At 44.7% G+C, this 15861-nt stretch overlaps 1 protein-coding gene across 11 annotated transcripts in view; it reads left to right on the top strand.

The window, feature by feature from the left end:
- Positions 1 to 15861, top strand: part of ELMO2 (engulfment and cell motility 2) — a 40581-nt gene that overhangs the window by 543 nt on the left and 24177 nt on the right. For 3 of the 11 annotated variants that reach the window (XM_054541480.2, XM_054541476.2, NM_001133064.1), the window contains 5 exon segments: positions 11053 to 11264; positions 11619 to 11717; positions 12033 to 12073; positions 12525 to 12597; positions 12982 to 13032. In XM_054541480.2, the coding sequence (XP_054397455.1) occupies positions 11640 to 11717; positions 12033 to 12073; positions 12525 to 12597; positions 12982 to 13032 (243 nt within the window). In that variant the 5' untranslated portion in view covers positions 11053 to 11264; positions 11619 to 11639. 11 annotated transcript variants of the gene reach the window in all.

Genomic DNA, 15861 nt, shown 5'->3' with positions numbered 1-15861 from the left:
GGACCCGGCTGCCCGCGTCCACCAGTCCGCCCCGTGGATCCTGCAGGCTTAGTAGCGCCCCCGGCGCATGTACTTTCCACCTCCTGCGCTCACCCTTCAGTTCAGGCCCCTGTCGCTTCCTGCCTGGACAGTTGCAGTGTCCTAAGTGGTCTGCCCGCAGGCGCGGAGGCCCCTCTCCTGTCGGCCTTGCACCGTGCCCAGAGAAACCTTTCCTTTTTTTGTGTTTTTGAAACCTTTTTGAGACGGAGTCTCGCTCTGCCTCCCAGGCTGGAGTGCAATGGCGCGATCTCGGCTCACTGCAACCTCCGCCTCCTAGGTTCCAGCTATTCTCCTGCCTCAGCCTCCCAAGTAACTGGGATTACGGGCGCCTGCCACCACTCCCAGCAAATTTTTGTATTTTTAGTAGAGACTGGGTTTCACCGTGTTAGGCTGGTCTCGAACTCCTGACCTCAAGTGATCCGCCCGTCTCGGCCTCCCAGTGTTGGGATTACAGGCGTGAGCCACCGCGCCCAGCCAAGAAATGCAGAGCAGATCTGGACACTTAGGGCATGAAACTGGCCCGGCGTCCCACCCCTTTGTAGGGTCAGATCTAGAACCTCACCCAGGCCCTGGAGATCCGGTCCCGCTGACCTCTCCCAAGTCTGTCTACTGGTCCGTCCGCTTGCTCAGTGCTCTCCACACACTGGCCTCTTTCTGTTCCTTCTACATCTCAAGCTCCTGCCTTCCTTGGGGCCTTTTATTTAGTATTACTCCTCCCTGGTCTGCTCTTCCTCCCCTGGCTTAGTCTTGTAAACTCTTCTCATCCTTCAGATCTTTGCTTAAGCATCACTTCTGCAGGGGAGGCATCCCTGTCCCTGACTTTTCGACCAATACCCCACTTTTATCACCCTGGGTACTTGTCCTTAACAACACTTGCACAACTGCAGTTTTACGTTTATTGACAAAAGTATTGATATTTCTCTGTCCATCCCAGCAGATTGTAAGGTCCACGAAGAAGATAGTGTCTGGTTTTGCTTCATGTAGTATCTCTAGCATCTCACACAGGGCCAGGCAATATAAATATTTACCAAATAAATAAATGCACGTTTGAATTTGGCAAGAGGAAGGGGATATGAATCGTGGTCACTGATGTCCTACCTGCAGGGGAATGAAACTGACATTTGGAATGCTTTTTGTGTGCCGGGCTTTATGCTAGAGTGTTGCTGCTGTCTAATAGAAGCGTAATGTGAGCTATAGATATAATTTTAAATTTTCTAGTAGCCACATTAAAAAATGAAACAGCTGAAATTATTTTAGTAATATATTTCAAAATTATATTATTATAACATAATCAATATTAAAACATTATTAATGGGATATTTTACGTTCTTGTTTTTTGTACTAAGTTTTTGAAACCTGGTTTGTATTTTACACGGAGGGCAGCCTGTGCCACTTTTCAAGTGCTTAGTAACCACCTGTGGCCAGGGATTGTGGTATTGGGCTGTACAGTGTCACACACTTTGTATACCCTCTAGAGTCTTTTGAGATGACTATTGTTATCTGCACTTTACTGATATCGATAGTGAAGTTTCTAAAAGAAGTTGCCTGCCAGGGATAATTCTAGAGTTTGTAAGTGGAGGAGGTGGGATTAGGACCTCTATCTGTTCATCTTCAGTCTGGTCTTTCTATATATCTGATGCGGACTCTAGGAGGTGCAAAGGAAGTTTGAGGGTACAGGAAGTCGGGACCAAACTTCTTTAAAAACTTCAGTGTACAGCATATTCTAGCTTGTTCTGTGCTGAGATAATGTGTCCAGATGTAGCAGTACCATCTGCCAAGGTGGCTCAGCAAGAAGCATATTTGATGCAGTTGAAGAAAACCCTGCAAGGCAAGTCCTTTGACCCAGTCACCATACCTTGGCCCAGCCTGGACTAAGTCTGGTCCCAGGACCTGGATAGAAAAACATACATACCATGCAGCATCTCAGAAATGCTGAGAATACTAGGCTTGAGTTTACAGCCTGGCTTTTCTCTTTTTTTTTTTTTTCTTTGAGACGGAGTTTTACTCTTGTCGCCCAGGCTGGAGTGCAGTGGTGCCATCTCGGCTCACTGCAACCTCCACCTCCCGAGTTCAAGCGATTCTTGTGCCTCAGCCTCCCTAGTGGCTGGGATTACAGGCGCCCGCCACCGTGCCCGGCTGATTTTTGTATTTTTAGTAGAGACGGGGTTTCACCATTTTGGCCAGGCTGGTATTGAACTCCTGATCTCAAGTGACCCGCCCACCTCAGCCTCCCAAAGTTCTGAGATTACAGGTGTGAGCCATGGTGCCTGGCCTACATCCGCAGTTCAGCAGTTGCTCACTGAGTATCTACCATGTGACCAGCACTGTTCTAGGCCATTTTTGGTGATTGGGCGGTGTATGTCATAGCCTTCATCTTCAGGATGCTTCAGGTATACTTGCAAAGACAAGACTGGATCACATAAAATGACTAGATGGTATGCAAGGCATCATGAGGTGTAATGAAGAGCTAGAATCAGTATGGGCTAGAGGCTGTCTTGGCCAAGCTGCATGATGTGTTTTTAAAAATGTTGGATTTAAACTCCTCTAGGCAAGGTGGTACTTTGCAGTGTTACAGACCCTACATGGAGGCTGCTTGTTTTATTTACTTACCTGCTTGGCTGCCTAAGACATTTGAATTTATAACCCTATTAGGCATGCTATGCTGGTTTCATGTGAGTCACTAGAAAATATTTGTTGAGCACTTATTATTTGCCAGGCATTGTATTAGCTGCTGCTTTGGAACTGATCATAACATTTTCCAAAGTTCTTCCACTGGGAAATAGTAATAATAATAGTGGAACACCAACAAATGCTTTGCCTTTAGTATTGACTTTCCTCCCGGACTGCCTTAACATATGCTCTCTCATTTTGTCAACAATACACAATATACCTGCCTAGCAGGTAGGGCTTACTGTGTTGGGGAAATGTGGTTTCAGAGCTTTTGCAGTTTCTTCAGGTTCACACGGTTAGAATTCTGCTATTACGCTTAGTGCTTTATTATCCCACTTGATGCTCACAACAGCTTTACGGGGTAGGGTTGATGCTAATCCCCATTTTACAGGTAAGGAAATTGTTAGTGCTAAGATCCAAGTTCAGGCCTTTTCCCACTCCAGAACACAGCTTCTAACTTGTTAAGCTACACTTCCTCACTAGAAGGCCAAAGTTGGAAGAGAGCTCAAAAACATCTAGTCCAGCCCCCCATGTAGATCAGGACCTGAGGTCCAGAAAGGCTTGTGTTTGTGGCAAAGCTGTGCTGCAGGGGGAGGACTAAACCAGAAGTGGGGGCCTAGGCCTTCTTTTGTCCCTAACTGGTGGCATGGCCTTGCCAGCTTCTCTGGACTTCAGTTCCCTTATTTATGTAATGAAAGGGCTTGGCCTGATTTTACTCTGAGGACAATGCTGTGCTGTTATGGTTGGTATTGAAGGAGTTCACGGCCCGAGATTTTAGTCATAACCCAGGAGTCCTCCCAGCACACCACACTCCCTCCCTACCCAAGCTCCATCTCCTTGTGCAGCCAGCCACGGTTTTCTAAAGTTTAATTCTGAAGTTCATCTGTATTTTCCGTTTCAGTTTCTGTTTCCTCTCATTTCCAAAAACTGAGGTAAATGGTTTGTAAACACTGACTTTTTGTAAATTCATCTCTTCAGTCATTGTGGTTAGGGATTTAGAAAGTTCTAGGCAATTAATAATCCTCAGTCAGTAGTGTTTTCATTCTCTTCTAAAGGCATTTAGGTCTGGAGGTACCCTGGAGGGAATTTTCCTGTGGAATTCTATGGACACAGCTATGTGGCAGGCAGTGTGCTGCAAACTGGGGGAAGAGTAGATGGGGGAATAGACATAGGCTTCATGAGTCGTTGCCCTTAGGTTGTCAACTCTCCTGGAGCTGTGGGTCAACCCTGAGCATCTGAGAGTTTATAAATGACCTGGGGTATGTGTTGATGGTGCACAACCAGAGTTGAGAACCACTGTTTCTCGGACTTTCTCTGATCTAGAGCCTATGTCCCAGACTTGAACATGCACTTGCACCACCTCAGGATCTTGTTTGAAGGCAGATTCTGACTGGGTGGATCCGGGCTCCCAGGGATACTGCCGCTGCTGGTATGCACATCACACCTATCGTAGCCAGGGAAGAGACTGCACATAGAGAATTGTAAATCAGTAGGATCATGAAGGTATGTACAGAAGACTGGGATCACAGATGAGGCTGCAATTAATTTTCCCTGAGGTGAGAGGATTAGGAGAGCCACACAGAAGAGTGATTATCTTAGCTGGGCCTTGAAGGTTGAGTAGAAGTTTGCCAGCTGGACAAGGAAGAGGAAATAATAGCACAAGCAAACATACAGACTCAGAAGAGCATGGTTTTTCAGGGAACAGGTGGTCTGGTGAGAACATGGCATCTGCAAAAGCGAATCTGAAAGCCAGTTCCACCACAGAGCCACGGTGGAACTGGAGTAAGTTGAATGCTTTGCTAAGGAGCTTACTTAAGCACTATTCTTTAAGTATAGGAACACTACAGAAGGTGTCTGTGCAGGATAAGAGAAGACCCAGGCCATTCTTACAGCAGGAATCAAGGTGAAGAAACTCAAACAGTTCCCCTGCCCCCACAACCCTTCTCACCACACTTTTGCCTCTATGTAAGTTTGTGGCTTTTAACCATGTGTGAATGAGTCCTGTGTCTAACACACTTCAACAAAAAGGGGAAACCTCAGCTGCTGTTGGTATGGTGGTCCTTCCCAGGGTTTCCAGCAGTAAACATAAGAACCTTAATCTCTGCCAGTCAAATCCTCCCTTTTCTGTACCTCAGAGTCTGATCCTCATTTAGTGGACTGAACTAAGGGAAGTTGAATCACTTCTCAGATGAGAAGATTTCAGAGGGGGAAGCCTTTATAGAGATTGTGTTCTCGATTAGAAAGGGCGTGACTCTAACTTGCCTTCCTGATGAGGTTGCATTCTGTTGCAGGAAACATAAACCAAACTTACCCATGCCTCCTTCACCAAATCAAAAGCAAAATAACTGAACAAAAAGTACACATCCGTTCTTATCCTTAAAGGAATAGGGGGAAGGAGGGGAGCTGGAAACCTGGCATTCTTCATCCCAAATTCCTTACTAATAGGAGGAGATCATCTTTCACTTCCTTCCTTAAGATTGGGTTTCCAAGCCTGCTCTCAGAATCCAGCTCCGCGAAGCAGCAGTCACTGCATGGGTGATTGATAAAGCTCCATGGGGCTTCTGTAACAGTGCTGATTTTATAAGCACACCTTCTAGAAGCCACTTAGAGACTGCTCCATTGGAAACACTAATGTTCCTATTTTTCTCTACTTTTCCCAACTCTGTGTTTGAAAAACTGGCCTTTCATTCTTATGAGTTATAGTAAAATTGTCGTCAGGTCAATGTGTGCCTGTCTCTTGTTTTGTAGCATTTTGAGTTTTCCAAATCATCCTTATATCTGTAATGCTTAAAGAGGAGTGTAAGGTAGAAGGGTGGAGAGTTGTTTAATCCGGAAGGGGCCCTCTGGGCCTGGATATGGAACTACAGCTCCCTTATGCTGGTGGTTTGCAATTGAGCTATACAGTACTGCTGAGTGGCGGAGCAAGAGGCTATTTATAACCCTGAGAATTTTGCAATGTTATTGAATTCCTTTGACCTAATTTCCACTTCCTTTCTAGAATGAAAATGAAGGGAGTAAGCAAACACGTGCTGGAAGGGTTCCCTATAAGGAGATCCTTTATCCTGGGAATATTATCTGGAGAACAGAATTATTTCTAGTCTCCTATCTCCTGATGTTTCTTTTCCATAGGGAGAAAAGCAGAGGGATGTTTTCCTCTTTCTTTCAACTAGAGTTAGGGGTGCTAACCCTGATTTTTCAGTAAGACTTATTCTAATGTTTGATATGAAAACAACAGTTTTTTATTTTATTTTTATTTTTTAATAGAGACAGGATCTCACTCTGTCACCCAGGCTAGAGTTCAGTGACATGATCATAGTCCACTGCACGAACTCCTGGGCTCAAGCAACTCTCCTGCCTCAGCCTCCTGAGTAGCTAGGGACTACAGGCACACGCCACCATGCCCAGCTAATTTTTATTTTTTTGTAGAGGAATGTCTCGAACTCCTGGCCTGAAGTGATCCTCCTGACTTGACCTCCCAAAGCATTGGGATTACAGGTGTGAGCCACTGCGCCCAGCCAAAACAAACTGTTAAACAGTGGAAATACTTTGTAGTTAGAGGGTATTGGGACACAGAGGGAACACCAGACAACCTGCACAGTTCATGCCTGTCCCTGTCTGTTTGGAGCCAGCCTGGTTCACAGGAGTGGAAGAAGTCAGAGCCATTGGGTTTAAGCAGACACAGGTGCTTACTGAGCCTTCACTGGACACCAAGTGCTGTGCTAGGTTATGAGACTGCAGAGTTATACCTGTTCTGGAGGAGGAGCTAGTGGAGATGTGTAAATATGTAACTGTAATAGAGTATGACAAAATCATACTCATTAACAGAAGTATGAACAGGATGCTGTGAGAACACAGAGGCCCCTATCCTATTTACTTTTGCCAGGGAAAGTAGAGAAAGCTAAGACTAGTACAAGGAGGAGGTAACATCTAAACTAGGCTCTGATGCTTGAATAGGAGCTCTTCTGACAGTCAGGAGGAGGAAGAGAATGTACAAAGGTACAGAAGAATTGAAAGAACATGGACTGCCTTATAGAAATAGCCCGTAGTCCAGGATGGCTAGATTGTAAAGGACCAAATAGCACATGAGGGAGTGTGGCCCACCTGTAGACAGTGGAGAGCTGTCTTCTGTTACAATGGTGAGTTCTTGTTGTGAAGGTTTCTTAGCCTCAGTGTGCTTTGGTTTCAGATACACAAACCAGAAATCTCCACAAAGCACCTGCTGCAGGTCAGGTGCAGAGCCACCTGCTTTCTCATGGCTTTCCAGCAACACCAGACAAACTGGTATCAAATTCTGGCTGTGCCACTTGCTAGCTGTGTGACACTGAGCCTTCTACTTAACTCCTCTGTGCCTTCATTTTCTTATCTCTAAGGCGGGGATAATAACATACCGCACAGCATTGCTGTGTGGATTAAATGAATTAATATATGTAAAGCCCTTAAAATAGTGCCTTAGCATTATGTAATTGCTAGCTAATGTCATCATCTAAGGAAGTATTATATAGGGGGATGAGAACTAGCTTTGGAGTCCTAAGACCTAGGCTTGAGACCCAGTTCTGATGTGTTGGGTTGATTTATTGTTTTTTTTTTATCCCTCCCTTCATTTTTTTTCTTTCCTTCCTTCTTTTAGGAGGGAGGTGTAGAAAGAGGTACATGGAGAACAAGTTTGTCAATCTCTCTGAACTTCAGCTGCCTTACCTGTAAGATAGGAATGTTTTTCAGAGTTCTTATGAGCATCAACTATAATAATGATATAGAAGTGAGCAATCAACTATAAAGAGGCTACCTGGGCTGGGCACAGTGGCTCACGCCTGTAATCCCAGCACTTTGAGAGGTTGAGGCAGATGAATCACCTGAGGTCAGGAGTTCAAGACCAGCCTGGCCAACATGGTGAAACCCCGTCTCTACTAAAAATACAAAAATTAGCTGGGCGTGGTGGTGAGTATCTGTAATCCCAGCTACTCAGGAAGCTGAGGCAGGAGAATTGCTTGAACCCAGGAGGCAGAGGTTGAAGTGAGCTGAAATCATGCCATTGCACTTCAGCCTGGGTGACAAGAGCAAGACTCCATCTTTTAAAAAAAATTTTAAAAAATAAAAATAAAGAGGCTACCTGTACGTTACTATTAGATATATGATTACTATGAAGTTACCATATAACCGATCTGTTTCAAACAAATCAGACTTATCTAGTGGGTAAGAGCAAACCGGAGCAAACCCATGGGTTTTGCTCTCATTAATTCAGCCATTGTTAATTAAGTGCTTACCCAGTACCATCATCGTATGCCAGTGATGCTGCTGTCTGCTCAGACCTCCATTTCAGAGTTCCTGCAGAGCTTGGGGGCAGCTGTGGTCTTAGGCTTATTAGTTGCAATGAGTAGAAACATAGACTAGCTTAATTTATAGGAGTTTTACTGGCAGGATACAGTGGACTTTCAGGTACCCCGAGCATAGGAAGTATAGCCACATAATCTGGAAAGTTAGCAGGTAATGGCTTTTCCCATCTCTTTCTGATTTCTGGCCTCAGCTCATTTAGATATTTATGGATTCCTCCTGCAGAATCACTTCCTCTGAAAGGCTCTTGGTTTTTTATTCTCCATATCTTTGGCTCGTGCGAATCTTTGGCTTGCTATGGTATTCGCTCTGAAGCTTACTATGATCTTACTTCTCCAGGGTCATTATCACCCAGTTCCCTTAGTCTGTGTCTTTTGTTTGTATGTATATATGTGTGTATTTATTTATGATGGCGTCTCATTCCGTCGCCCAGGCTGGAGTGTAATGGTGCAATCTGTGCTCACTGAAACCTCTGCCTCCCAGGTTCAAGCCATTCTCCCTGCCTCAGCCTCCCGAGTAGTTGGGATTACAGGCGCCCACCACCATGCCTAGCCACTTTTTGTATTTTTACTAGAGACGGGGTTTTGCCATGTTAGCCAGGCTGGTCTCAAACTCCTGACCTCAGGCAATCCACCCACCTTGGCCTCCCAAAGTGCTGGGATTACAGACATGAGCCACCACGCCCAGCCAGTCTGTGTCTTTTAAATTCAAGAGAAAGAACTGGAATAGTTCAGCTAAAGTTGGGTATTCACTTTGGTCCCAACAGCTATGGCAGAGTTGTGGAGAGTGTCATTCAGTTCAGAGAGGCTGCCTGGGCTTTGTGGGAAGGAGAGAGTCACTGAGAATGGGGGCTTATTAATATCTTTCGAATAGTTTGGTGGTTGCAAATCTCCATGCTTTAAAATGTATATGAATTTTTGAACAGCCGAGAATCATTCAGGGCTAACTTTAATAAAGAGAGAGTCAATCTAGGATATGTCATATGGGGTCAAGAGAAAATAATAGCTATAACCTAATGAGCTTTAGCTTAATCTCCAAAGTCGGTGTTCAGAAAGGCGTTAAAAATCATGTGGTTTGTTTCTTAGCAGCACCATCGAAATTAAGGAAGAGTGTAACTTCATTTGGTAAGGACTTTAAAATGGGCATCCTCACTTGGATTTTTAAAATTCCACTTAAGGATCATGGACTTTTAGACTTAGAAGGCACCTGAGACATGCTTTAGTTCTACACTCACATCTTTCAATAGAAGAAAACTGAGATTTGGTTAAAGGGACATGTATACATTGTGAAAGACCTAGGATTGGGTCCTGAGGCCTTTGGTTCTAAATCCAGTCACTTGTTTCAGCAGGGACAATTATCCCAGCCCAGTGCTCTTTCTGTTGTACCTTCTGTGCCTGCTTATTTTAAAAATAAGAAGAAGCCAAACTAAACAAATGATCTAAAAAGTCATATTGTATAGTTCCATTTATATGAAGTACAAAAACCGGCAAAACTCATGGATGATGATAAGTCAGAAATTCCCCTTTAAAGGACTGGAAGGATTGACGGGAAGAGGAAGTATGAAGTTATTTTCTAGGGTGATGAAAATGTTCAGTGTCTCGTTTTGCGTGCTGGTTACAGGGAGATGCATGTGTATATTTATATGATGTATATTTATATATACAAACATATGTACCCTTAAGCCTTCTGCATTTTATTGTATGTAAATTATATCTCAGTTTTTAAAATTGACCTCACAACCGTGCAGTCCTGTCTACTAATTGCAGCAGCTTTGCCGATAAGGATAAGGATGCATCTCTAGGCATCCAGAGATTGATGGCGCCACCCCTAGAACAAGAACTCTCTGTCTTGCTGTAACTGGAGCAGAGCATTCTCCCCAGAAATTATGCAGATAGGGCCAGTTTCTTTTCTGAGGTTTGTCGTGTGTCTAGGCACATAAAAATTACATGTGAAAAATTCTGCCATGAGCTGCAGAAGTTATGGAAGCTTTGGGGGCCATAAGGCCAACCCACTTCAATCCCTTTAGGCTGTGTTTAATTGCAGTGGACAGAAGTTGAGGCTGGCTCAGAGGAAAAGGGGAAAGCATTGGCCAAAGCCAGTCCAAGTTCTTTCAACCGTTATGACTTACTATCTGGGTGACCTTGGGCACTTAACAAAACACTGAGCTTTAGTTGTGCCATCTTCAAATGGAGGTGATAATCCTGTTCTGCCTAATTGGTGGGGCTGCTGGGAGGACACAACAAAATAAGTGAAAGCACTTGGAAAACTAGTTCCTTTACATTGTCATGTTCTGAAAATGCTGGCTTTTTATGACAGTAGACTTCTGAAGCACCCCATCCTGACTAGGAAATGGTCATGAAAGCATCCCTCTTTCTGAGGCCGGTGGGCTTGTGGGGGACAGGACTTTTACTCCTTTTCATCTAAGAGGTTTATACTTACCAGGCTGTGAGAACTGACATCTGTGTTTGGGCTGAAAAATTGATAGCATACATGCATAATAGACTTGCGACAGCTATGCTTTGTACGCCAGGAGAGGCAGGTGGTCCCCATTAGCGAGGCATGAATTGTGGGTGAATGGCTAAACCTGGAGGCTGCAGAAAGGTCTTTTTCATTAAGAGAGAGGCCTCTCCTGAACCTGTAGGCAAGGAGTGTAAATATACATTGAAATAATCCATCAGCCAAGTGACTTCCCTTCGTCAGACCTTGGAGAGAGAATGCTTTAGTTACTGCTTGGAATACCAGTAAGCTATCAGAGTTGCCTAGGATACCAGTCACATGGGCCCATCTTCCAGACTTGCTCAGGATGATTTATTTTCCTTTATTTTGGAGAGAAGTGGGGGAGGGGGTCAGAGGTACTTGCAAAGCCTTGTCCTTATAAGAGAGGGGCCCTTGTGTGAGGATATCCTTACCTCCCTCTACTTGAGTTGTCAGCCGCCCTTGCCCTTGGCAGTAGGGACAAAAATAGCATTTCCTGTCCCAGTTATCTTCCCCATTTTCTGATGTCGTCCCACACAGAGGCGGCTTTGCATTGTGTCCTTTGAGGGGAAAGGAGTGGCATCGATGAGTGCGGAGGAAGCAAGAGAGCATGTAGCTGGGCCCTGCTGACGCTGGGATCTTCCTAGGATGACTGCAGAAAGAAGTAGCCTGGCTCCTCCAGCTAACCACTCAACCAAGAAAAGGCTGTCTATTCTTATCTGTCTCGGAGCATATGCTTCTCCCCTCCCAAGGTCTCAAGACAGGAATTTGCAGTAAATACGTTCCTCTACCACTGAGTCTTCTTGACTCTTAAACTGAAGCGCCACATTGGCACATCTTGCTACTGGGTGATCTATGGATGATAGATAGTTTGTCCCATTTCTTCTTGCTGATTTAATCTCAAGAGACAAAATCCCAAGCAGAAGTTGTGGTATGATCTAGAAAAATTCAAACCAAGTAGTTTCATTTGTTACTTTATGCAGTGTCTGTCTTCAGACTCTTCAAAACATGTAACAAGAGTGAAAAATGAAGAAATCAGAAAACTCTTTTTCCACCTTTCTGATTCTTTCTCCCCAGGCAGCCGTGTCTGTGTTTTTGTCTCGCAGAATTAGAGCCCATTGGGAACGATGCCACCACCGTCAGACATTGTCAAAGTGGCCATTGAGTGGCCAGGTGCTAACGCCCAGCTCCTTGAAATCGACCAGGTATGCTCCTGAAGTGAGAAGCAGTGGTTCAAGGAAAGGCACCTGGGGAGTGCATGGCAGAGGACATCTTGAGGGATGGGGATCACCGGCATCAAGAGTAAGAACCAGCAACAGGAAGGCTAAGCTTTGGGCCTGGCCCACCCTAGGGAAGGTCGGTCACCATGGCTTGGGAGAGGCCTCCTCTTCAACAAAAGCTATTAGGAAAGAAGTTCATTCTCATGCCCCAGCTTGACCCTGCTTGGCAGCCCTCTTGTCAGAACCTTGGCATGAGTAGGATGTTGCTGCTGTTGAAGGCTTTCTCTCTCTCTCTTTCAGAAACGGCCCCTGGCATCCATTATCAAGGAAGTTTGTGATGGGTAGGTTGAAACGGACCTCGTTTTCAACAGTGGCAGCTCCGACTGAAAGAGCACTGCCACACCTTGAGGGGAGTTCTGGGAAGGATCTCCAGTTAGGCAGGTCCTCAGCATGGGGGTCTTGGGAATCATTGTCTTGGGAAGGCAGTACAGTTGACAACCATACCTGTAAGACGTTTATACTTCTTAATTTTTTCCTTAAAGTCTAGCATTGCCCTATTGAGGTAGGATCTGAGACCCCTTCTCAGTTCTGCACACCTCCTATTGTGGTGCTCATCTTTACAAAAGGCTGAGGCCATGATTTTTTCAACATGACAACCTAAAGCTTTGTTTTTTTCCACTGTATTCCAAATAGGCCACCCAATCCCTTGAGCAACTCTATTGAAAATTACTTATGAGCAGCTTCTGGACAAGAGAGTGGCCAAGTGGGATATACTGTTTTTCTCTTGCATAGGTGGTCGTTGCCAAACCCAGAGTATTATACCCTCCGTTACGCAGATGGTCCTCAGCTGTACATCACCGAACAGGTTAGTACAGGGAGAGGCAAAATCAATATGGGCCTTGCTTGGAAGTAAACGACCCAAGGAGATGGCACTATTTATCTTCACTCAGCATCCAGGTAGCTTCCATGTGTTGGGTAAAGAGTCACTCTCTGGACAGACTGGGAAACACCGCCCTTGTTCTTCCCTAGTGGCTAGAAAAAGGTGGCTTTTACTTCCTGAGTGCCCAGGGTGCTAGAAGAGGATCTTAGAAACTCTTTGCCAAGGAATAAGCAGGAGAAGAGGGCCCAACTGAAGAGCCTCAGTTACATCTACTGTAAAAAAGACAAAACATTATTGTTGATTCAACTTGCTTGTACCACTTTAACATTTTATCTTAGTTACTTTTTTTGTTTGTTTTTCACTACCTAGACTCGCAGTGACATTAAGAATGGGACAATCTTACAACTGGCTATCTCCCCGGTAGGTATTCTTCCTTCCTTAGGAGTTTATTCATGTCACAAACAAATATGAGCACCTACCATGGGTCAGGCTCTGTTCTAGAAATAAGGACTCTGGAGATAAGAAAGTCAGTCTTTTTGTATCAGGAAATAGTACAGGAAAATAAGTCTGTCTTGGTTCTTACCACCTAGTGGGGAGTAAACAAATGCAATAGAAGGCCTGTCTCAAGGGTCTTGAGAGAAAGTTGCTTAGGGAGCTATGGGACCTCACAAAGGGGACCACCTAACTCAGCCTGGAGATTTCCAGAAAGTCTTGCCAGAGAAGGGGTCACTTAGCTCAGATGTTAAAGGATGAGCAAGAATTAGCTAGAGAAATAAGAAAAGGAAAAGTATTCCAATCAGAGAAATCAGCATATGCCAAGGCACAGAGGTATGCTGTGTTTGGGAAAAGCAGGAGTGCTGGGTGGCTGGAGGCTTGTAGCAGTCATTGAGAAGCCAGATATTCAAGGTTCCTTGATGGCCTACTCATAGGTTTCAACTCTGTCCAGAAGAAAACTGGGGACATTGAAGAATTTTAAGCAGGAAGATATGTTATGTTTAGATTTTAAGTTTTAGAAAGATCACTTTAGTGACCATGTGGAAGATGGGCCTTAAGAAGAAGGTTGGTGGTAGCAGGAGCCTTTGAAGAGGCTAATAAGGAATGTTAACAGCCCAGTGAAGGCAAACGGTAATGGAGATGAAAGGATGGATATGAAGAGTATCTAGGAGGTAAGCTTTATGAGTATGGTGATATGCTGGATGTGGAAGGAAAGGGGAGAATGGAGGATGACCCTGGTTTCTGCAAGAGCAGCCCTTAAAGGTCACTAAGGAAGCAACCAGAAGGGTAGAAAGAACACCAAGAAGGTGAAGTGACTGAGGAGCTTTGGGCAGGGAGAGTGTCAGGACTGAGGAGAGTATGGTCTGCAGTTTTTAATAAGCAGAGAGATTTAGTAAACTGAGAGCAGAAAAGCTGTCTAATGACTTGGGAGGTTAGAGGACACTGGTGATATTCACAAAAAAGTTATGGTGGGGAGGCCAGGTGGCCAGACTGAAGTGGGTCAAGTAAAAGAAAGGTAAAACAGTAAGGACTTTGAGTCTACTGCTGTATCAAGAAGCTTAGTTTTAAAAGAAAACAGAGAAGGTGATAACGCGAAGGGGACGTGGAGTCAAAAAGATGCGCTTTTTAAAAGCAGGTAAAGCATTCATGTGTTTCACAAATCAAAAATATTCACAGAGATGTAGCAAAAGGTCTCCCCGCAACTCCTGTCCCCATCTGCCCAGTTCCCCACCTTTCTGACCCTTCGTGGTGGTTGTTTTCTGTTGCAATTTTTTATGTGCCCTTAAGAATGTGTTCAGATGGAAGAGAGGAAGGTTGAAGGTGCAGGAAAGCAGCTAATCAATAGAACAGGACCTTAGTGGACCAGGAGAGGAAGGACTCAAAGCCCAGGTAGAGGGAATCACTTTGACTGCTAGGCCCATGAGGAAGACAGCCAATATGGTTGCACCTTTGGTTACATTTGTAGAAGGGCAGCCAGAAAATTAGGGGCATGATGGCACCTCTTTTCTTGGTGCAGAGAGAGACTGGTTCATCTGAGAGGAGGGGAGGTATGAAGTGATATCAGCCAGCGTTTACTGAATGCCTGTATTTTGCTAAATACTTTGTGTAATTAAATCATCTAGTCTTCACAGACATCCCATGAGATAGGTACTCTTGATAGCCCCATTCTGTAGGCAAGGAAACTGAGGGTTACAAAGGTTAAATTACTTGCCACTTGTCACACAGCTAATAAAGTAGCCAAGCCCGCTCTCAGACCCAGGTCTGTCTGATTCTAGGCCTGTATCCTCCCATCATGTTCTTCTGCCTCCCCCTCTTCTCCTGAACTCTTCTCATCTTAAGGACTTCATTCTTCCCTCCTAAGCTCTGGTAATTTAATACGACAGTCTGGGAGTTACTCACTTTTATGGAAGTGCCGACGCATTTCACAGACCTCTTGCACAGTGTAGTTGACTTTCCCAGAAGCACATCTCTCTGGAGCGGGAGGCAGCAGCCCAGAAATGCTGTCTCAGGAGGAAAATTGACATTTGGAGTTGGAGGTTTCTAAGTGGGATGCAGACCAGTGCTCTTCAGATTGTTCTATGCTATGACCTTTTCCCGTGGCGCACATTTTCTCCACTGTAGAGATAGTGAGGGCGTCTGTATTGCAGAGAGCACTGTGCTTTGAAGGGCCAGTTTTGTAACAGTAAAAGAGGAGAGGCAAAGGGGAGAGGGCCAGCAGGCCTGACTCCTTGGCGGCAGCAGGAATTGGGCTCCAGTCACTTGCTTAACACTGAGAAAAAGTAAAGAAGACAGGAGTGTTTTTGTTCTTAAGTCTCTTGCTTTCTAGTGGAGAACATTAAATTAACACCCAAAAAACAGAGAATGATGAAACAATAAATTGTGAGGCACTATGTAGTAACGAGCTCAGCAGAAGGAAAGCCCAGTGAATGCTAGAGGAGGGATTTTAGCCGCAGCTTGCAGAAAAGGAGGCAGGCATCCTGCTAGGAAAAGTTCATGTGCTAGGAGGAGGTTTTGTCTTCACCAGCCTTCATTTTCAAAAAACATTGGAAAATTGTTTCTGGCTCCTTGATGTTCTTAAAGTTTCCCCAGAACTGTCACTTTGAGGAACAATCATATGGATTTTAAGAGAAAGTTTTTAAAAAATTGCCAGGCTTTTCACATTTTAGGATTAAAAGGGACCTTAGAGGACATCAGATTAAATTCTTCACCCAATGCAAGAATCCCTTCTACAGCATCTTTGACAGATGGTTGTCC

The sequence above is a fragment of the Pongo abelii genome, chromosome 21 (assembly GCF_028885655.2).
Source record: "Pongo abelii isolate AG06213 chromosome 21, NHGRI_mPonAbe1-v2.0_pri, whole genome shotgun sequence".
NCBI lineage: Eukaryota > Metazoa > Chordata > Mammalia > Primates > Hominidae > Pongo > Pongo abelii.
Note: the sequence above shows the minus strand (reverse complement) of the source record. Positions and strands in the feature narration are given on the sequence as shown.